Source organism: Girardinichthys multiradiatus, chromosome Y (assembly GCF_021462225.1).
Source record: "Girardinichthys multiradiatus isolate DD_20200921_A chromosome Y, DD_fGirMul_XY1, whole genome shotgun sequence".
NCBI lineage: Eukaryota > Metazoa > Chordata > Actinopteri > Cyprinodontiformes > Goodeidae > Girardinichthys > Girardinichthys multiradiatus.
In genome coordinates, this window is record NC_061818.1 from 22954955 (window position 1) to 22974196 (window position 19242).

At 40.6% G+C, this 19242-nt stretch overlaps 2 protein-coding genes across 3 annotated transcripts in view; one reads left to right on the plus strand and one right to left on the minus strand.

Annotated features, from left to right (window-relative positions):
- LOC124863911 overlaps positions 1 to 19242 on the minus strand; it is a 265902-nt gene that overhangs the window by 107969 nt on the left and 138691 nt on the right. The gene's annotated exons all lie outside the window — the stretch shown is intronic.
- Positions 619 to 18841, plus strand: LOC124863912 (G-protein coupled receptor family C group 5 member B-like). 2 transcript variants are annotated; one of them, XM_047358472.1, is made up of 4 exons: positions 619 to 1862; positions 11000 to 12028; positions 12241 to 12386; positions 14707 to 18841. In XM_047358472.1, exons 2-4 carry the CDS (start codon positions 11002 to 11004, stop codon positions 14749 to 14751), a joined length of 1218 nt encoding a protein of 405 aa, XP_047214428.1. In that variant the 5' UTR covers positions 619 to 1862; positions 11000 to 11001; the 3' UTR covers positions 14752 to 18841. The 2 variants fall into 2 exon arrangements, with proteins under 2 accessions (XP_047214428.1, XP_047214430.1); XM_047358474.1 differs by having other exon boundaries at positions 623 to 1862; positions 12241 to 12362.

The window sequence follows — 19242 nt, forward strand, 5'->3', positions numbered from 1 at the left end:
AGATTTGTGTGGTGATAAGGCACAAGAGCCAGAGAGGAGGAGGTGTAGGGGGAGAGAGTAGCAGAGATGGGGGTTGGGTTGTGGTGTCACCACTGAAAAACCTTCCTTATAAGATGGACTGGAGCAGCTGTGGCAACAAACGTGATGAAATCCAAAAACAATAATAATTCTTACAGCAGTTTGTTGCTGCATCAAGACCTCGGAGATAAAAAGTGAAAGCAGGGAAATTCATACATGATATTAAAACAATGAATAAAAAACTGCATTTATATCAAAATGGGGCCATAATACCAATGTTGTGGCTCATGTAGGTGGAATGAGTTAAGTATTCTGCAAATCTTTATAGATGTGTCTTCCTTGAGGCTAAAAAAAACTAAATGAAATTGAGTGTCTGAAGAAATTATATTCGCTGTAAATTTATTAGCTAACTCTGCATTTCGAAAAACAAATGTAAGCAAGCAACAGGAAATATGATAGTGGAGTAATAACATAATAGTAAACTGGACATTACATCATTTAATAATAAGCAGGTAGCTATGAGTCCAAGTTAAACACAGGTACAAATGACTCTGACTAAAAACATACACCAAAATGTAATAGGGGCAAAAAACTTTAAAGGTAACAATGGGAGAGAAAATTACAGATTACTAGCAAAAGTGACAATGATATTAATAGTTTTTTAGCTAGCTCAATACATTAGTATTAATAGTGCAATAAAAGCATAGTAAAAATAACATTGGTTAAGTAAAAAAATAAACTCCTAATCATTGTTTGTGCAGGGTAATTACTTGATCAACTTTTTGGTGAGTAAATGTTACTTAGCTGTTCATCCTAAACACTACCAGAGAGGCTGCAAAAGGCCAGGCATGGACATACAGTATGTTCACCTTCCAGTAGGACAACAAAACATCTAGTTAGAGCTACAACACCTGCATAGATCAATATGTATGCAGATGTGTTGGAGTGGCCCACTCGATTTCTATACTTGCAGCAAGACGTCAAAATTCCTGTTCACAGATGCTCTCCCTCCACTACTCCCAATAAAATCCATTAACGTTTATGGCAGCAACATGAAAAATATGGAGTTAAAGGAATGCCAATACGTTTGCAGGGCCCTGTATATGACAGCTATGGTAGCAATTCAGGGAGTTCAATCGTGTCCACACTTTAATTAGTATAAAGACAACAGATTTAGGAGTTGACTCGCTGTCTCCTGCAGGGAGGTAACCTATAAGCTGACCACATGCCTGTAAACAAGTCATTTATCAGAGTGAGGCGGTTACAGAGAGGGAAGGACAGAGAGGAGCCCACCGCCGCGCTCAGGGTGTGGGGAGATGTCACTTTCAGTGCGTGTGCGCGCTCGGGTGCGTAGCGGGATTATCTTTACGCACGTTGTGCGGAGCGCTGTTTTGGTGATGCGTTCAGTCGGGAGATGGTCAGCGGGGAGCTGCGAGCGTCAAGCCCGAAACTCAGCGGCAGAATCAGCACAATAACGGAGAGAGAAGAAGGGTGGACCCGCTTGGTTATGGGAGGATTTTAAATCGTCTTCAGTCGCTCTGTCGCGGAGAAGATCATGCACACCACTGAACAAAGGATTTAGTTGTTTTTTTTTAAGGATACGGAATCTGCCTTGTATTTTAACTCTGACACCTTCTCCGGTTCGGACTTTTGGCTCTGACGGGCTGAATCTCCGGGCTCTTGACTGCTTTGGAGTCCATGTGGATCGACAGAGAAACGTCAAACGCAGCGAGCTGAGCTCAATCCGAAATGTGACATTTTTCAATTAACATTCCTCACCCCATCAAACCTGGCAACAGCGAAGCCCTCTTCATATTAGATCACATCTGTTTACATCGATCGAGGTAGGTGCTGGTTGTAGAATGCTGACTGATTAAATCAGAGGGCTGGGGAGGAGTGTGAAGATCCGTGCGCCTGGTTTATTTAGAGGTCTGTGTTTTAAATATCCTCCAGAGGATCTGGTTTTATTTGGATTCTGGTTGATTTGTCCTAAATAAGATGGCAGCTGCATCAGTGGCAGTGTTTGGGGGAGAGAAACTGGGATGTCTATGCACCAAATGCATGTGTGTGACGTGGAGAGACTGTGTGGACACATATGTTCTTGACCTTAAGAGTGCATTTAGCAAAAGCAAACGCAACTCAAATCCATGTAGGACCCCAGTCAATGTTTGTGCACTTTTCTTTTCTCACGAAGATAAAGACGTTTGTGTCTTTTGGCTGCGCCTCCATTTTCATCCCACATCACACACTATAAAGGGAAGAATGGGGGTTTCAGGGGTGTCAATCACCTCTCTATTCTCCAGCTTCCATGTTGGATACCATTCCCTATTTTTGGATCTCACACACTCACACAAGTCAGTAACAATGGTTCACAGCTTCTGTCCCCACACAAACAAACACACTCTTCTGGAACCTCCAGGGACCCTCCCCTGTGGCCTTTATTGTTAAACGAGATAGGGGTGTGGAGAGAATAGAAAAAGAAAGAAAAGAAGAAAACGAGCTTACTCTAAATGTGCGATTGCTTTTAGCTGCTCCTGCAGGTCAGCTGAAATCTTTAGGGAGACACCTTTAGAAGATGTGTTTCTTCCAGCTCTGCACCTAAGAGTCTAATTTTACTGAAGCATTTTGCAGGGACCTGCATGTCAGACTTTCTGTAGGACACTATATGGCATATGAGCCTGTTGTCAGTGCAGGATTTGCTCTCCAAAACCTCCTGGGGCTTTTTTTCATTGTGTTCTGTTTTCCCTCGTGAATCAATATCATCTGAGTGGAGCTGTTTATTCTCGGACTGTGAATTCATCAGTTAGTTAGCCCCCTCTTGGGAGAAGATGGCACTACTGTCCTCCAGGCTGAAGCCATATGTACCCAATATGGATTACTGCACAGTGCCTGGCAAACACATTAATCCCCCGAGGTTACAACCATAAACCTCAATACATTTGACTAGAATTCATGTTTGATAAATAATGTGGTGCATAACAGTAAAGTGGAAAAATGATACATGGTTTTTACATTTACAGTATTTGTCTAATAAAAATTTAAATAGAGTAACGAGCATCTGTATTCAGCCCCTCTCATTCAGTAGTAGAATCACCTTTTTACGGTGGCCGGGGGGTACAAAACACTTTTACAAGTACCGAAACAAATTTACATTTCAGAAAACAAATTTACATTTCAGAAAACAATTTAACAAGATGCGAAACAAATTTACATTTCAGAAAACAAATTTACATTTCAGAAAACAAATTTACATTTCAGAAAACACTTTTACATTACGCCTCCTCCAACACACACACACCCACACGAACAGACACGCTCACTACAAGTGGCTCACTGCTCCTCCAAGCATCCGGTTGTTCCTTGGTCTTCCTTCCCCTCTGATCACTATCAGGCTCTCAAACCCAGTCTGATCCCCCACCCCACCACCAACCCACCACTCATCATCTTTCCGGATCTCGATCTATAATGGAAGATGCTTAATCATATCAGAACACATGACACCGGAGCCGAAGGTTCTTCGGATACACTTTTGCGTGCCATCACATCCGACCGGTCATCCCATACTGTATCTGTTATGATGATAGAAGAGGAAGGAGGGGGTAGAAGGGTTGAAATGTAACATTGGCTCCGCTAATTGTGAAGTCAATTAGCATATGGTATTGCTGTTAGCCCAGTTAAATGATAATGAGAGATAATTAGGGGGGCCAGGGATCTTTGAGAAGGGATGAATATGTGCTGACAGTTACCATTTCCAAGGGGTTGGAAATATCTTATTCTTTCTAAGCAGGGATTTAATTATCTGTTGCTTTTTCTTATCAGATTTCTTTCTGAATCTTATTTTCTAACCTCCCTCTCAGATATCTGCGAAATCCTCATAGAATGAAATCAGAAAAGCTTCATCATTCCAGGGTTAGGGTTAGTTCACACCAGTAGGAGAACATCACTGCATCTTACACAATGCTTCAAAAAACATATTTTCCATCTTCTTCTCTCTACCTTTAAAAGAGCAGCTTAGCATCCAAAACTTACAAACTTTACAATAAGGTCCTACTCTGAAAAAAAAAAAAAAAATCCATGGGAAACAACCACATTTGCTCACGCCTACACTCAGTTTAAAATCACCAGTGAACCTAACATGCATATTTTGGGAATGTGGGAGGAAGCCGTAGTAGTCGGAGAAAACCTACGCATGCACCGTGAGAGCATAAAAACTCTGCTCTGAAAGGCTGAAGATGATATTGAAGCCTGGAAGAATCAGCAGCTTCTGTATCAAGAACTTATCTGTTTTTACTCACTTTCACATTATTAAAAGTACAATTATGTACCATTAGATGGTAAAAAATTATGCGTGTACTTTCAAAATTAAACAAAGATCCACACTGTTTACCTGAATACCATTAGTGGGTACTGTACTGCTACATTCCTCACTTGTGCTCTTCTTTGCTTCTTTATTTTGATCTTTTGTAAATGTAACTTGCAGCTGTGAAGGACAAAGGAGGAGTAATTATTTCCTGTGTAAAGGCACATGTTTGCAATCACTCTGTAGAAGTCTGTTTGATACTACAGAAACTGAAATGATCAAAAAATAAATAAAGAAAAGCATAAAGAAAGAAAATCCGAAGAGTTTTTGTGGTTTTAGTTTATGTGTAACAAATTTGTCATAAAGGTAAATATGAGGCTTATCCTATCTGCTCAAGAAGTCCCAGACCTGGAAATCTTGTAAGAATCTTTGCTGTTTTCTTTTGCAGAGTGTCTCAGACAGAGTGAAACAATTGTGAACGTGGTATGAAAACAATTCCTACTTTATTGGGACAATTTCAGATTTGACTACTACTGAAGATACGCTAGAAATTGGAATTAATTTAAATTAATCATGACCTATGCCTGGCAAAGTTCCGGAATGCCAGTTTAACAAAAAGTAGAGGGATTTCTACTTGTTAGAAAATGTGTGCATGAATTTTAATTAGCATTTATATTTGGATATTCAAGATAAGTTTAGCCTCTAAAATTCCCAGTAAATTGCAACAGTCTTCACGGTTATTGGAAATCTTCAAGCTGCAAATTGATGTTTTCTACTTAAGAAATATTACTTTTTAATGACAAACATAAACCTGAGAATAGTTTTATGTGTCCTAAAGCTGCAGCATAACAAACTCCTTACTTATAAGAACTTTTTATTTAAAAACATTTATCCTGCCATTATTTTGTCTAGGCATGGGCTTCTGTTAGACTACAATGGAGGGAAACCCTTAAAAAAAACACATTTTACGGTATCACTGTTTTAACATAAACACCTAAAGAATTTTGTAAAACATAAAATCTTGGCATACCATGATACCAGTAATCAGTCTACAGTAAGAATCTATTTTTTACATCTATTGCATCAAGGTGATCCGTGAACGTTTATTTCAATGCTTTGTTTTTATTTTTTGAGGGAAAATGTTTAAATTATTAAAGTTATTATTTTCTTTCTTTCTGTTTTTACATATTGACACATATATTGATTATAACACCCTATAACATTTATTTATTGTTATTTTGATATGCAGACTTGAAGAAAACCATTATAATAATAAAGTCTTTGGTAGGAGTGTTTAAGTAAATATACAGGGTATATATGCAGGGATTACACCCTTTGCTCTTTATAGCAGCCTAACAAGCTTATATTAGCTGGGGAATTAGTCAAGATATCCACACAGGTAGAGCCTGCAGCTGCTTTATAGATGCTCAGCTTGCCAACTTTAGTGTTACACTATGTTCCATCATGACCATCTGTGGTTTCTATTTCCAAACAGAAAAACTTTTTTGTATCTTTCTTGTATAAGAGGGAAAAGTGGAATGCTTGTTTTCAGCCAGCTAAATGTAGTGCACAGCAACATGTGGGATAGGGTGTGTACAATGTCACTCTATGCTCCATCCAGCTGGAGACAACTCTTGTCACTCCAGCACTTTCTCTGTCATCTCATTAAAAAAGGCTTTAACCTTTTGTGGGAATGATCTGATGGAAAGTTTTAGCAGTCTTGAAATTATAGCTTTTTAAAACCTTGTAACCCGTTCATGCTTGATCCAGGGCAAGCAACCAAATGCTAACATCCTTCAGCGGGCAGAAGCAATAAAAGGTCCCTGCTCTCCAAAAGCAGCTAATATGTACTGTGTATTAATTCAGAAAGAATTACTACAAGATTATTTCAAATTATTACATGGATTATAGATAACACTCCTCATTTAGTGAATGCTATTGATGCTATTAGCAGGAAGCAGTTACTAAATTGGTTTGAGTAAATCAGACATTTTCATAATTCATCATCCCTCTGTGGGTGTTTTACTTAAAAAGCAAACTAGACATTAATTTACTTCTTTTGAATGTGGATTCAGAAGTAGTAAGCACAACTTGATTATCCCTACTTCCACTACTGGAAAAGATCCAAAGAACTTGAAACAAAACTGATGGTCTGATTTTATTTATGAATAATTTGGAAGCTAATAACTCATCCCTGAAGATGGAGCCGTAGGATTCCTGTTGAACGATTGCACATTTTTAGAAACTCTGATAAATGCAGTTTGTCACTATCCAAATAATCTGGCCAAAGCCGTTGGAGAACAGAAAGAAACGAAGCAAGTCGTTAAAATGCAATAATCATCCCAATCGTTGCTACAGTAATTAGACAACATCTGGCTGTGTGTTACGTCTGATAATTATTGGAGGCTGTAATTGTTCTGGACCACTTGACTCATCTCCTCCCATCCCTCTCTGTCCAGCCTGGAGCTCATGTGAATGACTGCAGTGCTGCAGATTTGTCCTTTCACACTTGTATTCCTGTTCAGTGCTGCAAAGAATGCATGCTGCATATGCTTCACATGGGGATTTGTGTTTTATATATGTGTGTTGTCCTCATGAGGATGTATAATGCATGCAGCCAAGGTGAAAATCAAATCTGCACGCCAATGGATGCATGTAGGACTTGTACGCAGCATGCATGCAAACTTGCAACTTTGTGATGTGCAAAATGAAGGAGCTCAGTGCCAGCTGACTGTTTGCACTGAGGAAGATAAAGATGATCTCTGAGAAACAGCAGCCATGCAACAGAACTGGCTGGAGCTGGATCTTTCCTGAATTACATAAGAAACAGCAAGAATAAAGGCAAGTGGAAGGAAGTGGAGGAGGAAGGAAAACAAGGATCCAAAATGGAAGGAAGGAGAAGATGAAGGGTGTTCAGAGCTCATTTTTAAATTAGGCAGTAGTCTTTGGAGGAGTGGCATAGAGCTCAAGCAGAACAAAAATTTTAAATAGAGAAAACAAATGACAACAAAAAGAAACATGTATAGAGACTGAAGGGAGTGTAGGATTAGCAGGCTGCAGCATCCTCTGTGCTGAGGCCATCTCTTCTTTCCTTTTCACATGACCCATTAATATTAAAGCAATATGAGGACTTAAGTAGCATGTGTGCTGCATGTGCGTGTCATGCATAGCATGTGGGATTTTACATATGCACGTGCAGCTGATTGCGTTCATGTGATCGTGTGTGTGTGCCCTGTGGTGGCTTCCAGCTCACAGGTCTGCCAAGTCCCACTGAAAAAGCAGCCAGTGGAACCATCTATGCAGGAGGGAGCGATGGGGCTGGGGGACGATTGAGTGGAAAAACCACTAGTCTTCAGGAGACAAGCCTCAGCCTCTTGTTGTGCACCCGTCTTGACCGCATAGCTTTATTGTCTCTGTCATCAGAGCGAGACAAAGAATTTGGCGAGAAAAGAGTAGAGGAGGAGCAGTCAATTTGGCTGAGGGGACAAGTGAGTGAGCTTTTACTTGCTTCTGTCCTTTGCTCTCTGTATCTCTGTAATTTAGAGATGACTATTATTCAGATATGTTCTTGTGCCACGTGTATGTATGTATTTCATTTTGCATAAAGTTTTGCTTAAAGCTTTGACTGGTGATAGATTATTGCGTGGCTTCAAACTGCTGCAGAATTGCAGAAAGGAGACAAAAATGCATTTTTTGACTTCTGATAAACGTGCACAAAAAAGCATGCATGCGTCTTGCACTGCTGGGCCTGCTGGGGGTTTCTAGGAAGTATACTCACAAAATAGATGTGAGGGCACATATAGCTAAAGCTTACAAATAAATATGGAAGAGCTTAATCTACAGTGCAAATAAATGAGAATGTATCAAGACAATATATGTAAGTAGAAGTCTTAACCTTCTAATCAGTTTTTCCATTGTGGAAGTAGTTTAAACATTGATGCATTTCAGCAGTGTTACAATATGGCTTCATGATTTGGCTACATAGGATGAATATGTGGAAAAGGCCAACATACCCACACTGTTAACTTCAGTGAAGGATCAGTAATGCTGTGGGCCGTTCTCTTCTAATGTCCCCGAAATACTCTCTGAAATACCAGGAGATGTTTTAATACAAATCCAGCTGAATCTACCAGTAAAGAGGTGCTGTTACAGGAGAAGACTCAGTGCTCATTGACAAAACTGTGCAAGGTAAAAACAGAACATGTGCTGTTGATGGAGGTCACTTTCCCAAAAACAATTATCTCTTGGCATGGGATTTTATTCCACACAAAAATGTGTGAAAATATTTCTGTGTGGACACAAAGGAAGATACATGGAGAATGATCAATCCCTTCATTAGATGGCATTTACGTCTGGCTTACAGGTTCTTGTTAACACAAATAGTAAATCAGCCAATCACATGACAGCAACTCAGTGCATTTAGGCATCTGGGTGTGGTGAAGATAACTTGCTGAAATTCAAACAGAGCATCACAATGAGAGAGAAAGGCGATGAATGTGGCATGGTTGACGGTGCCAGACTGGCTGGTCTGAGTGTTTTTTAAACTGCTTCTCTTCTGTGATTTTCAGGCACAACCATCTTTAGGGGTTTACAGAGAATGTACTGCAGGAGGGAAACTAACCAGTGAGGGTCAGGTGTGTGGCTCAAAAGACCTTGTGGATGTAATACGACAGGGCAGACTGTCAGAATGAAAAGGCAAGAGTAGCTCTAATAACGACCCACTACAACTACGGGTCTCATGTTGTGCGTTCAGAGAATAAAATCTCTGATCACACATGTAAAAAAACCTTGATGCAGATGGGCTACAGCAGCAGAAGAAGAACAGGAAACTGAGGCTACAGTTCACATGTTCCTAACCAATTTATACAATAACCGATCGGAATTACATATTCAAATGGTACATTCAGAACTTCGGGCAAACAACATGTAAGCATCCATCATTCCACTGTGTATCACCGGTCTGGGCTGGTGTTGTTACTATAATGGTGTGGGGGAACAATTTGGGCTTCTTATTAGCAGCTGATCATCATTTAAATGCCACAGCCCACCAGAGCATTGGTGCTGACCGTGAACTTTCCTTTATAATCACAGTGAGCACATCTTCTGATGGCTGCTTCCAGCAGGATAATGAACCATTCCATTAGGCTCTAAACATCTCAACGTTGTTTCTTGAACTAGAGGATGAGTTCACTGTACCCCTCTGTCCTCCACCATCCGAGATTTTAATCCAATAAAGCACCTTTGGATGTGATAGAATAGGAAATTTCCATCATTGGTGTGAAGCCAAAAAAAAATCAGCAGTAATTGTGTGATGCTATCATGTCAATGGGGACCAAAGTCTCTGACACCTTGATAAAAGTATACCTTGAAGAATTAAGGCAATCCTCAAGGCCAAAACTGGCCCAACCCAGCACTACCAAGTTGTACCTTATAAAGTGGCTGGTGAGTGTACATACCAATATTGTACAGGTATTTTGTTTCACTCCTGGTGTTGTAATAAGTAATTTTGAGGTCTGTCTCCTTCATCCAGTATCCCCATTATAGCCAAATATTCATCTCTATAAGTGACATGCATGTCTGACTGTGTAACCAAACTGTTGTTTATCGGAAACTCTCCCAGCACTCTGTCTGAATAACCCACTCTGACTCACTTGACAGTAGGAGTGGGAATATGAAGCCAGGGATATCCAGTGTCCTTTATGTGGTATGCAAATACTGTAGTCTATTTGTGGACTCCATTACATTTCTCATGTCAAAGTTACGACCATGGTTCATCTCCCTGAAACAATCTGAGGTTTAGCTCCAAGCGCAGACAGGAACGTAAAGTGCTTTGTGAAAGCTGACTGTTTAGCTCACAACAAACGTCACAAAGCTTTGTGACAGCTACCTTTGTGATAGCCGAAAGGTTATGTTTATCTGTCTGTTATTGTAGAGCTGCTCAACACAGAGCAGCAGCCTGTAAAACAAACAGCGTGTCAGGTAGCGATCATCCCTGCAAAGCCAACAATTAAATTGAAGAATCATTGTGTGTGTGTGTGTGTGTGTGTGTGTGTGTGTGTGTTGTGCCGAATAACCCTGATAAAGGGCAAAATGGTAAACTATAGGCACTGGTTTTGTACACTTCAAAAAGTACACATAAGTATTTGTATTTGCGCTCGAGGTGCAGTGTTCTTGTGTGAAGTGCATTATGCATTGTCTCAAACATTACAAGAAGCTTGATAGTGAGTCGAGCTGCTCATACCGACAGGATCTTTTCTCTGTATGTTTTTTTTTAAAACAGAAATATTCATCCGTATTGAAGCAGCTTTGACTCTGGTCTTACATGGTGAATAGGTTGAAGTCAGCAAATCGGAGCTCCTCAGATTTTGCATCGTATGTTTTTTTTTTTTAAGTTAAAAAAAGGTTGAAAAGGAGAATGGCCAAACACTGGGGAAACAGGATATGTGGTTTTTGTGTTCAGAGAGACTTCAGTCATTCACCCAGCATGAACTTAGGTCCTTTGTTCCCTCTCTAAAATGCAATCGCTTGCTTTGTTTCACGGACAGCTGAGGGAATGACTGAAGGCTCAGTTTTAATGCCTCAGAAACATTTATGACTCATGGTCCTTTTCCTGTCTCCACTTTCTGTACTTCATGCTCTGCATCATTTTCCTGTCCATCCTCACTTCTGTTAACCTCTCAGAGATGGCACTCCCACCTGTGGTCCTCCTGCTGCTGGCTGTTGCTCATCACACCTGTGGTCAGAATCCAGCCGACACCGAGGCTCTCCCAAAAGGCTGCGGCTGGGGTCTTGTGCGACCCTACACCCTCCTCTGTGACCTGGAATCCATTTGGGGCGTAGCGGTCGAATCTGTGGCTGCCAGTGGGACACTGGCTGCCATTCTACTTGCCCTAGTCCTGCTGTGTCATCTGCGCCACATCAGCGAAGCCAATAAGCGCAGTGGCGTGGGGCCCATTCTTCTGCTGCTCCTGGGCATACTTGGCTTGTTCGGCCTTAGCTTTGCTTACCTAATTGAGCAGAATGAGTCTCTTTGTATGATCCGCAGGGCTTTGTGGGGTTTCCTTTTTGCTGTCTGCTTCTCCTGCCTGTTGATTCAGGGGGTTCGGCTGCGCAGGCTGGGCCGAGAGCGCCGAAGCCCCAGCGGATGTGCTCTAACAGGCCTGGCATTGGGTTTAAGTGGCGTACAGGGCATCATTGCTGCCGAGTGGCTACTTCTGACCGTGATGAGGGAAGGGAGACCTGCCTGTCATTACCTACCTTTGGACTTCTCATTAGCTTGCAGCTATGTGCTAGCCCTGCTTCTTGCTGCCCTGACTGCCGCCTCCTTGGCTGTGTGTGGGAAAATCCGTCAGTGGCGCTGCAATGCCGTCTGGCTGCTGGTGACCTGCCTCCTGTCCCTGCTGCTGTGGGTGGCCTGGGTGGGCTTTTACCTGTATGGTAACGAGTGGTTTGGCAGGAACCCAGAGTGGAACGATCCGGCACTGGCAATAGCCTTGGTGGCCCAGGGTTGGCTCCTGCTGATCTTCCATGCTATTCCTGAATCCCACATCTGCTTGAGAGGTCCACCGCAACCCACCGCCCCAGACTACTTCGACACATCCCAGAACTCAACACGGATGAGGGAGACAAGCTTTGATGAAGACATCCCTCTCTCTCACCGGCAGTTTGTGGAGAACCAGGGCTATGTATACAACGATGAGAAGACAGCAGGTACAGTACACCACTGTCCAATATTCTAGAGGGCATCATTTGTGTGGGCAGCTTGTAGGGCGAATGTAGGCCAAAGTGAGTAATGAAACTCCAGGAAAGGTTTGCCTGAGAGCCTAGAAATAGGTGTTGGAGGAAAATTTCAGTTGCGTAGGAAGTGTTTCTTCACTCAGGAAAAAAAGCAAATTGATGAGTAATCTGTGTTCCCCTCTTAGGCTTAAGAAGCGGTGGCAGCACCGGCCAACACAACAGTAACACCGGAACCAGGCCCAGTGCTCCCTTTCGCAGCAACGTCTACCAGCCCACAGAGATGACCATGATCCTGAACGGGGGAGCGGTGAGTACATCTTCCCAGTCACAGGTACACGCTGCTTACATGCCACTGTCACACTCCATCACGCCGACCAGTCTGCATGCACCTTAGCGCCTTACGGATCACGCTTCACTGCACAACAATGAGAGAGACTCATCACTCAAACTCACAAAGGGATTTGTGTGAGTGATTAGTAGCCCTAATGTGTTTGAATCACCTATAAATTGTACTTCTCTGTCGAGTGATGGACTGTAATGTCCTCAGTTTGCAAGAAGAGTCTACATTCTGGTTGGCAGAGATTGACCACTTTCCAACTACTGCCATCTTAACATACAGTTAAGCCAAAATTATTCATAACCCTGGCAGATTAAGGATTGAGGATCTTTTCATTGTCCCAACGTGTTTATCCTAACTGGAAGGAATATTAACATTTTGGATTGGCCAAGCCAGAAAGGAGACTTGAGTCTAATAGAGAATCTGTGGAGGAAGTTCTTCAAGACTTGGAGCTCATCACTAAAGATGAACGCTCAAAATACCAGTGAAAACATGCCAAAACTGCTCAGCAATTAGAATAAGGGTTTGATAGCTGAAATGCCCTGTCGATTATTGAGAGAAAGGTATAAATATTTGCAATGTTTTAATAATATTTAAATAGATTTTTTTGCATAAATTGTTACTCCTTTTATATTGTTTATATGCCTTTTATATTTGTTTGTCTTTTGGGAAATACCTGTCTCATTTCCTATCAGACAAACGTCTTGGCTACATCAGAAATAATTTTAAATCTAAATCTGCCAGGGATATGAATAATTTGGGATGTATCGTATTACTAATAACAGTACTTATTGTCACTAATAAAAAAAATAAGTAAATCATTCTGGTTTTTAAACACAAATACTTGTGTTACTTCTGAGGCAAACTTAATGCAGTGATACTGTTTTGCAGTTTTTTGCACAGCTTGATTTCATTTCTATCTAATATTTTGTAAATCAGAATCTGTCTGAACTTAAAACACTGGTGTGATTTGATGTAGTATTTGATCTATTTATTGTCAGGCTATATAATGTATTACTGCGTGGATTAGTCAGTGTCTGAGAAATACGTAGTTTGTCCTAGAGGCGTTTAACGAGCTGCAACAGAAACAAAGTCTGCCTCATATAAAATAGAACGGAAAGCAATTAATACTGTATAGTAAAAAATAAAACACTACTTACACTGATAATTTAGTGCTGTTTAGTTTATTAACAAAGAATAAATGTCATCTCAAAGCGCATTATAAGACAAACAGATCAGATTCATATCAGATTTGGTCCTGTATCTCTTCAAATCAATCTAATTAATTTAATACAGTCTATTCAAATAGTCCGATTGAGATCCACTTACATGTTGGCCCATATAATCCAAATTGTAAGACATTTCAGTCAAATTCATTGGATAAACAAGCATGTGGCGACAGTGGAAAATAACTTCTCCCTTTTAACAGAAAGAAACTTCCAGTAGAATCAGACTTAGTTTGAGCGGCCATCTGCTCCAACCACATGAAGGGTTGAGAGGGCAGGAGGGAAAGACAGAAAAAACACAGAACACCAGCTCTGTCTATTCCTTCTTTCAGGAAAGAGACACAGCTAAACATAGACTCACCGTGCCAGGTGGACTTTCTTTGGCAAAATAAAACATAAAGACTGCATAAAGTAAATGAGAATAAATGATAATAATCTCACTTAAAATTCATGAAACATTCATTACGCAACAAGCGAAAAAAATAAAAGGTTCGATAAATAATTTGGAAATAATTTTGTGTTTTTACCATATTGGCTGCAAATCTAAACTGATTGTTTGTTTTATGAGGTTTTAGAGCTGGTGGTCACCTTCAGGAGGACATGAGGGAGACAGAAAGCCCTTATGTCAAAGTAAAAGAACATCAGAAGATGATGCGGGTCTGGCTTCTCCTCTAAAGACAAATGTAGCTAAAGGTTGCTAGCAGCTAAAATTGATTTCCTACTTTTCAACTTTATATTAACTTAAATGCATTCTATAACGTTTGGAGATAAGTTTTTAAGAAAAAATAGATACTTGGCAATGAGCTTTGATTGACAAGTACTTTATATAGTGCAAAACAAATTTCCAATCATAAATATATGAAAAATGTAAGAACAAAGTTTACACCCAACATGTCTTTATTAAGGCCCCCATATCTTTTAGTCTGGTGGCAAAGTTCCCAACTAAAGCTTAAAACTAGAGTAGAAAAGCTGGCAAAGAGTACAGATTGCATTTTGCAATGCAGCTAACCTTTGCAGCTAAACATGTTTGAATACATGATGTTTCCAGCCCGTTTATCATTTACAAACTCATTTTATGCCATCTACAGGTGCCCTCTGCCCCTCCCACCTACACGGGCAGGCAGCTGTGGTGAGCGAGGAGAAAGAGGATGTTTGATGGAAAATGGCGAGAAGAAGAAGATGGAAGGAGTGAGGAGTAATGGGTCCAGGATAAATGGATGGGGGGGGGGGGGCAATTAGTTGGATTGGACCTTAGGCTCATGTGCCTGCGGGGCCTTTTCATGTTCAGACTTTATCAGTGACTGTGTGCCAAACAATTATAGAACGAATGTGAGTGAGAATGAGAGAGGGCAGCCTAAGGAGGACAGAGCTAAAACCTTTCTAGAACATAAGTATTTATGGAAGAGTTGCAGAACTTGAAGTGGGCCCAGTATATCTAAAATTATTATTATTATATCTCTCCTTTTTGGTGTAATTTGTTTCTCTGACACACCAGAACAGCAGGCATCCTTGAAAACTGTGAAAGCAAACTCTTTGTCCTGTTCTAGCTCTTATTCTGTCAGGTGCGATGTCTTTTCTGCTTTACGGTGCTAGCATTGAAGCGGAGACCTTTAACTCTGTCCTCCATCCATTCACACTGTAAGGGTTGAGCCAAAGTGCCGCCCTCTTGAAAAAACTGCTGGTGTCTATATATGAGAATGAGTGTGTTTGTGTGTTCAGTACAGCTCTCACACTCCAACAAACCCTCCTCCTCCTTTGGACTGTTAGCCCTGGCCTTTTCCTCTCTTCTTCCCTGCACTGTCTGTGACTACAACAGATAACTCTCCTCACCTTGCGTCAACATCCCACTTGCATGGACACATTGTGAATAAAAACCCTGAAGCTCTAAATAGGGGACACAAAGTGAGCATAGAAACAACAAATGTAAATCTGGAGGACCTGAACTGATCATGCTGCTGTTGAGCTGCTGCGGGAGATTTGAAAGAAGCAGAGGAGATCGTGATTGGAAGAGGAAGGCGTCAGTTGTCAGGAGGGGAGGTGCAGCTTTGGGAATCTGGGTCAGACCATTGCACTCTCCCTACATCTCCGGTGGCCATTGGCAGATGGAGGCAGCCTGGAGAAACCATCACACTAGATGAGCATGAAGCCCCTCTGTTTGTGATTGTGTGCATAAAGTATGTGAGTTTTGAGATTTTGTGATTGCTCACAAGTTGTTTTCTGATCCTAAAATTTTTTGCAGTGAGGTGTAGAAGCAACACAAACAACACAGGTGTCGATGCACTCGTCCAAGTGCGATAGACTATATTTAGAAAGGCTGCTGCTGTGTGGAGATCTTCTGGAGTCACAGCGAGATCAGGTTTACACTGTGGGGTGGAAAGAGGAGGATCAAATGCAGGAGAAGATGCAGGGGGGTGGGAGGGTGTTTAGAGGGATGTTGCGAAGGCCGGAGGACCTTCTTCACTCTCTCTCCAATCTATATGAGAAAATAGCTTTCCAATCTCTATGTGTGCATGATATGGGAGCCTCTCCTCCTCATCATCTTCCTCCTGTCTCTCATAGCCTAAGTCCCTATGCCAAGAAGGACTTCATGTATCACTGGAGTCTCTGTTTTACATGCTTTCCCTACATTGTGGCACCAGCTCTCTGTTTCACCTGAGAAACTGTGTACATAGTAGTGCTGTAAAGCTTTTCTTGCTTGTTTATGTTTTTCTTCTGTTTTTCTTTTCTTTTAATACTAGGCTGAGTTTAGACACCAGTCGCGCACTGGAGAACTGATTTTATTTTGGATTGACTTGCTTGCTTTGTGCTCTGCCTTTTTTAATATGTTTTTATTTTTTTCTTGCTGGTGTCTTAATTTTTTTAGCTAGTTTTAGAAATAATTTTGCCAACACTAGATGTGCTTTTACTTTTTTTGTTGGACTATTGTTAATGGATACTTTGCGATTCATTTAAAGGGATTTATGTTGGTTGTATCTACTGATCACTGTTTTTATTTTTCAGAGAAATGATAATAGCTGTGAATAACTTTGGCACTTCATGCAGTAAACAAAGACTATTTCTATGATACTAAGAGAAAAGCAGGGTGGGTAAAACAAACTAACTTATAAGCTGCTTTGCAAAAGTATTTTTACCCCTTTTCACAGTTGTCACAATGCAACCATAAACTCTAATATATTTTGCTGTGAAATTGCAGTATATGATAGACCAACACTGGCACACAGCCCCCTGACCCAGGGTTAGGTTGGTCTTTTGGAGCCTGTAAGCGCAAGGTGTGCAAAGGGCGGCACAGGGACCATTTGTGGCCCATGGACTGATGTGTGGCCGCTGACTTCAGTTAAGAATGATACAAATTAGACCCGCCAGCACGGGTTGTTGATACAGATGGAGACTTTGATTTTTAAATAGAAAAACATCTGATTACTTTATTTTTTTAATAAAAATATTGCTGCTTAATTTATTGTTGAGCAGGTTAAAAAAAATCACTATATATTTTCTTCTGATTTTAGTATTTTTTTATTATATTCGTTGGCCCATGAGTATTTTTGACTGCTCTAACATATTTTACCGGTATTGAATGCCCACACCATGATACTGCCACTACCGTGTCTGACAGTGAGGATAGTGTCCTCAGGGTTATGTGCAGTATTATACTCATTTTCCATATAGGCTAAAAAGCTCACTTTTGGTCTCATCTGACCACACATTTGCAGCATCCCCTACACAACCTGTGGGAAACAAGATTTCTTTAATCAATGTCATATCTTTTGCCACTTTTCCACAAAGGCCATCACCAAACTTTCCCACCTGAGTTGTGGATCTCTCTAGCTCCTCCAGAGTTACAATATGCTATTGTTTTCTAACCAAATATTTTTCACTGATCTCTCTGGTTTCTTTCTTTGAGGCCTTCACAGAACAGCTGGTTTTATACTTCCGTTTAATTGGACTTTTTTAACTTAGCAGATTCTGCACTGGACTTTTTTTAAGTAGGGCTGGATACAGATTACAGCCACACGTTTCTGACTTTTATTGGTAAAATAATTTAAATACCTTACTTCACAATTATGCATTACTTTTGTTGGTCAGTCATAAAAAATCCCAATAAAATACATAAGTGTTTGGGGTTGTTATGTGACAAGATCTGACAAAGTTCAAGCGGTATGAACACTTTTCCAAGGCACTATAAGATCCCCAAAAGCCATGGTAGTGACATCTGAACTTGCATCAGCCCTAAGCTAGGAAAATATAACTGCTGCTGTTTGTTTATGTCTCAAACTCTGGCTACTCTAAAACAGGACGGCTACTTGTAGGCCAGCTTCATACCCAGACATAGCTTGTCCTCTCAGTCCGAGCTGTGTGGGGGGCCGATCCTGGTCAGAAACAGATCTACGCAAGGAGAAGTGTCCTCAGGGGTTTTCATGGTCATAAGTACGTTTTGATAATCACTGTCGAGGAGGGATATTTGAATTCTCGTGAAGTTTTCACTCAGTGTGGACTACAAAAAAAGGACGAATAACAACATGTTGTGACTTTGTAGATTTTGAGCTCGTCAACTACCTATCTGTGCATGCTTAATCACCATTTCTACATATAAGATCTTTTTCAGACGTACTTTTCAATACTAACTATTTATGTAACGGTCATGTGACAGCAATCATAATTTCTGTGTATATCAGAAGACACACTTAATGTCTGTGCTTTGGAAAACACAAAAGCGAGCTGGCTTTTGTGAAGTAAAGAGAATAAAATCAGAGGACGGTCCAACATACTGTGATTCTCCACAAAGGAAACAACACGCCATCTTCAGTGGATCTAGTAATACTTTTCACTGTGTGGGTTTGAAGACTTAAAGGTTTGAAAAAAAAAGAGAATTGTCTGACTAATATTGTCTCTGTGTTACAAATCAAGTAGACTGTGGTGAAATTTGCACAAAACCTTTATGTTAAGTTTGTTGTCCCTGGGCAGCCTATCTGAACATCCCCCCTCCTCCCCCCGAGCTTTGCTCTCCTGATTCTTCTTGCCTTCAGACTGTTCCAGCAGGGCAGCTGACAGGGGTGGTATTGGTTTTCACAGCTATGCCTGTGCAGTGATGAGGCATGCATATGTATAGAAACTTGATTTCTTGATTAGAAAAAAAAGAAAAATATTAAAACAGTTAACGCTGTTGTTTCTGTAACTGATTCAGGAAGAAAAACGTTCAATAAAAGTGTCATGTTTGTAGTTTTACCTGGATATGGTGCTTTATTCTAGTAATTTGTTGTTGTTTTAAAAAGTGTAACAAAAAGTCAAATTAATGTTAAAAGTTTGGGAAAAACATTGCTCTTTAAAAAAAAAAAAAATGCATACTATTAAAAGGTCATTCAAAAAAAGGAAAAACACTGTCTACCTTTGTGGATATAGTCTATAAGGTCAAACCTGTTGTTGTTTATTAGTTATTAACCATTTAGTAGTATGACTTTCTGATCAAGTTAGCTTATTTTTTATTTTAGCTGCTAGGTGTCATCCATATGCAGCACCACCTACATATTTTCCCTTTTTACATGGGCTCTACTTTGCACAAGACCGCAGAGCATCCTCTCAGGTATGCTCAGTTTGTGGAAATGTGCCAGAGGAGGCACTTAACATTT

Bases quoted from the DNA above. Each gene is read 5' to 3' on its own strand.
- LOC124863912 (XM_047358472.1), top strand. From the start codon at position 11,002: ATGGCACTCCCACCTGTGGTCCTCCTGCTGCTGGCTGTTGCTCATCAC. The intron at 12,029-12,240 runs GTACAGTACACC...TTCCCCTCTTAG, and splicing joins CAACGATGAGAAGACAGCAG to GCTTAAGAAGCGGTGGCAGC. The intron at 12,387-14,706 runs GTACACGCTGCT...TGCCATCTACAG, and splicing joins GTACATCTTCCCAGTCACAG to GTGCCCTCTGCCCCTCCCAC.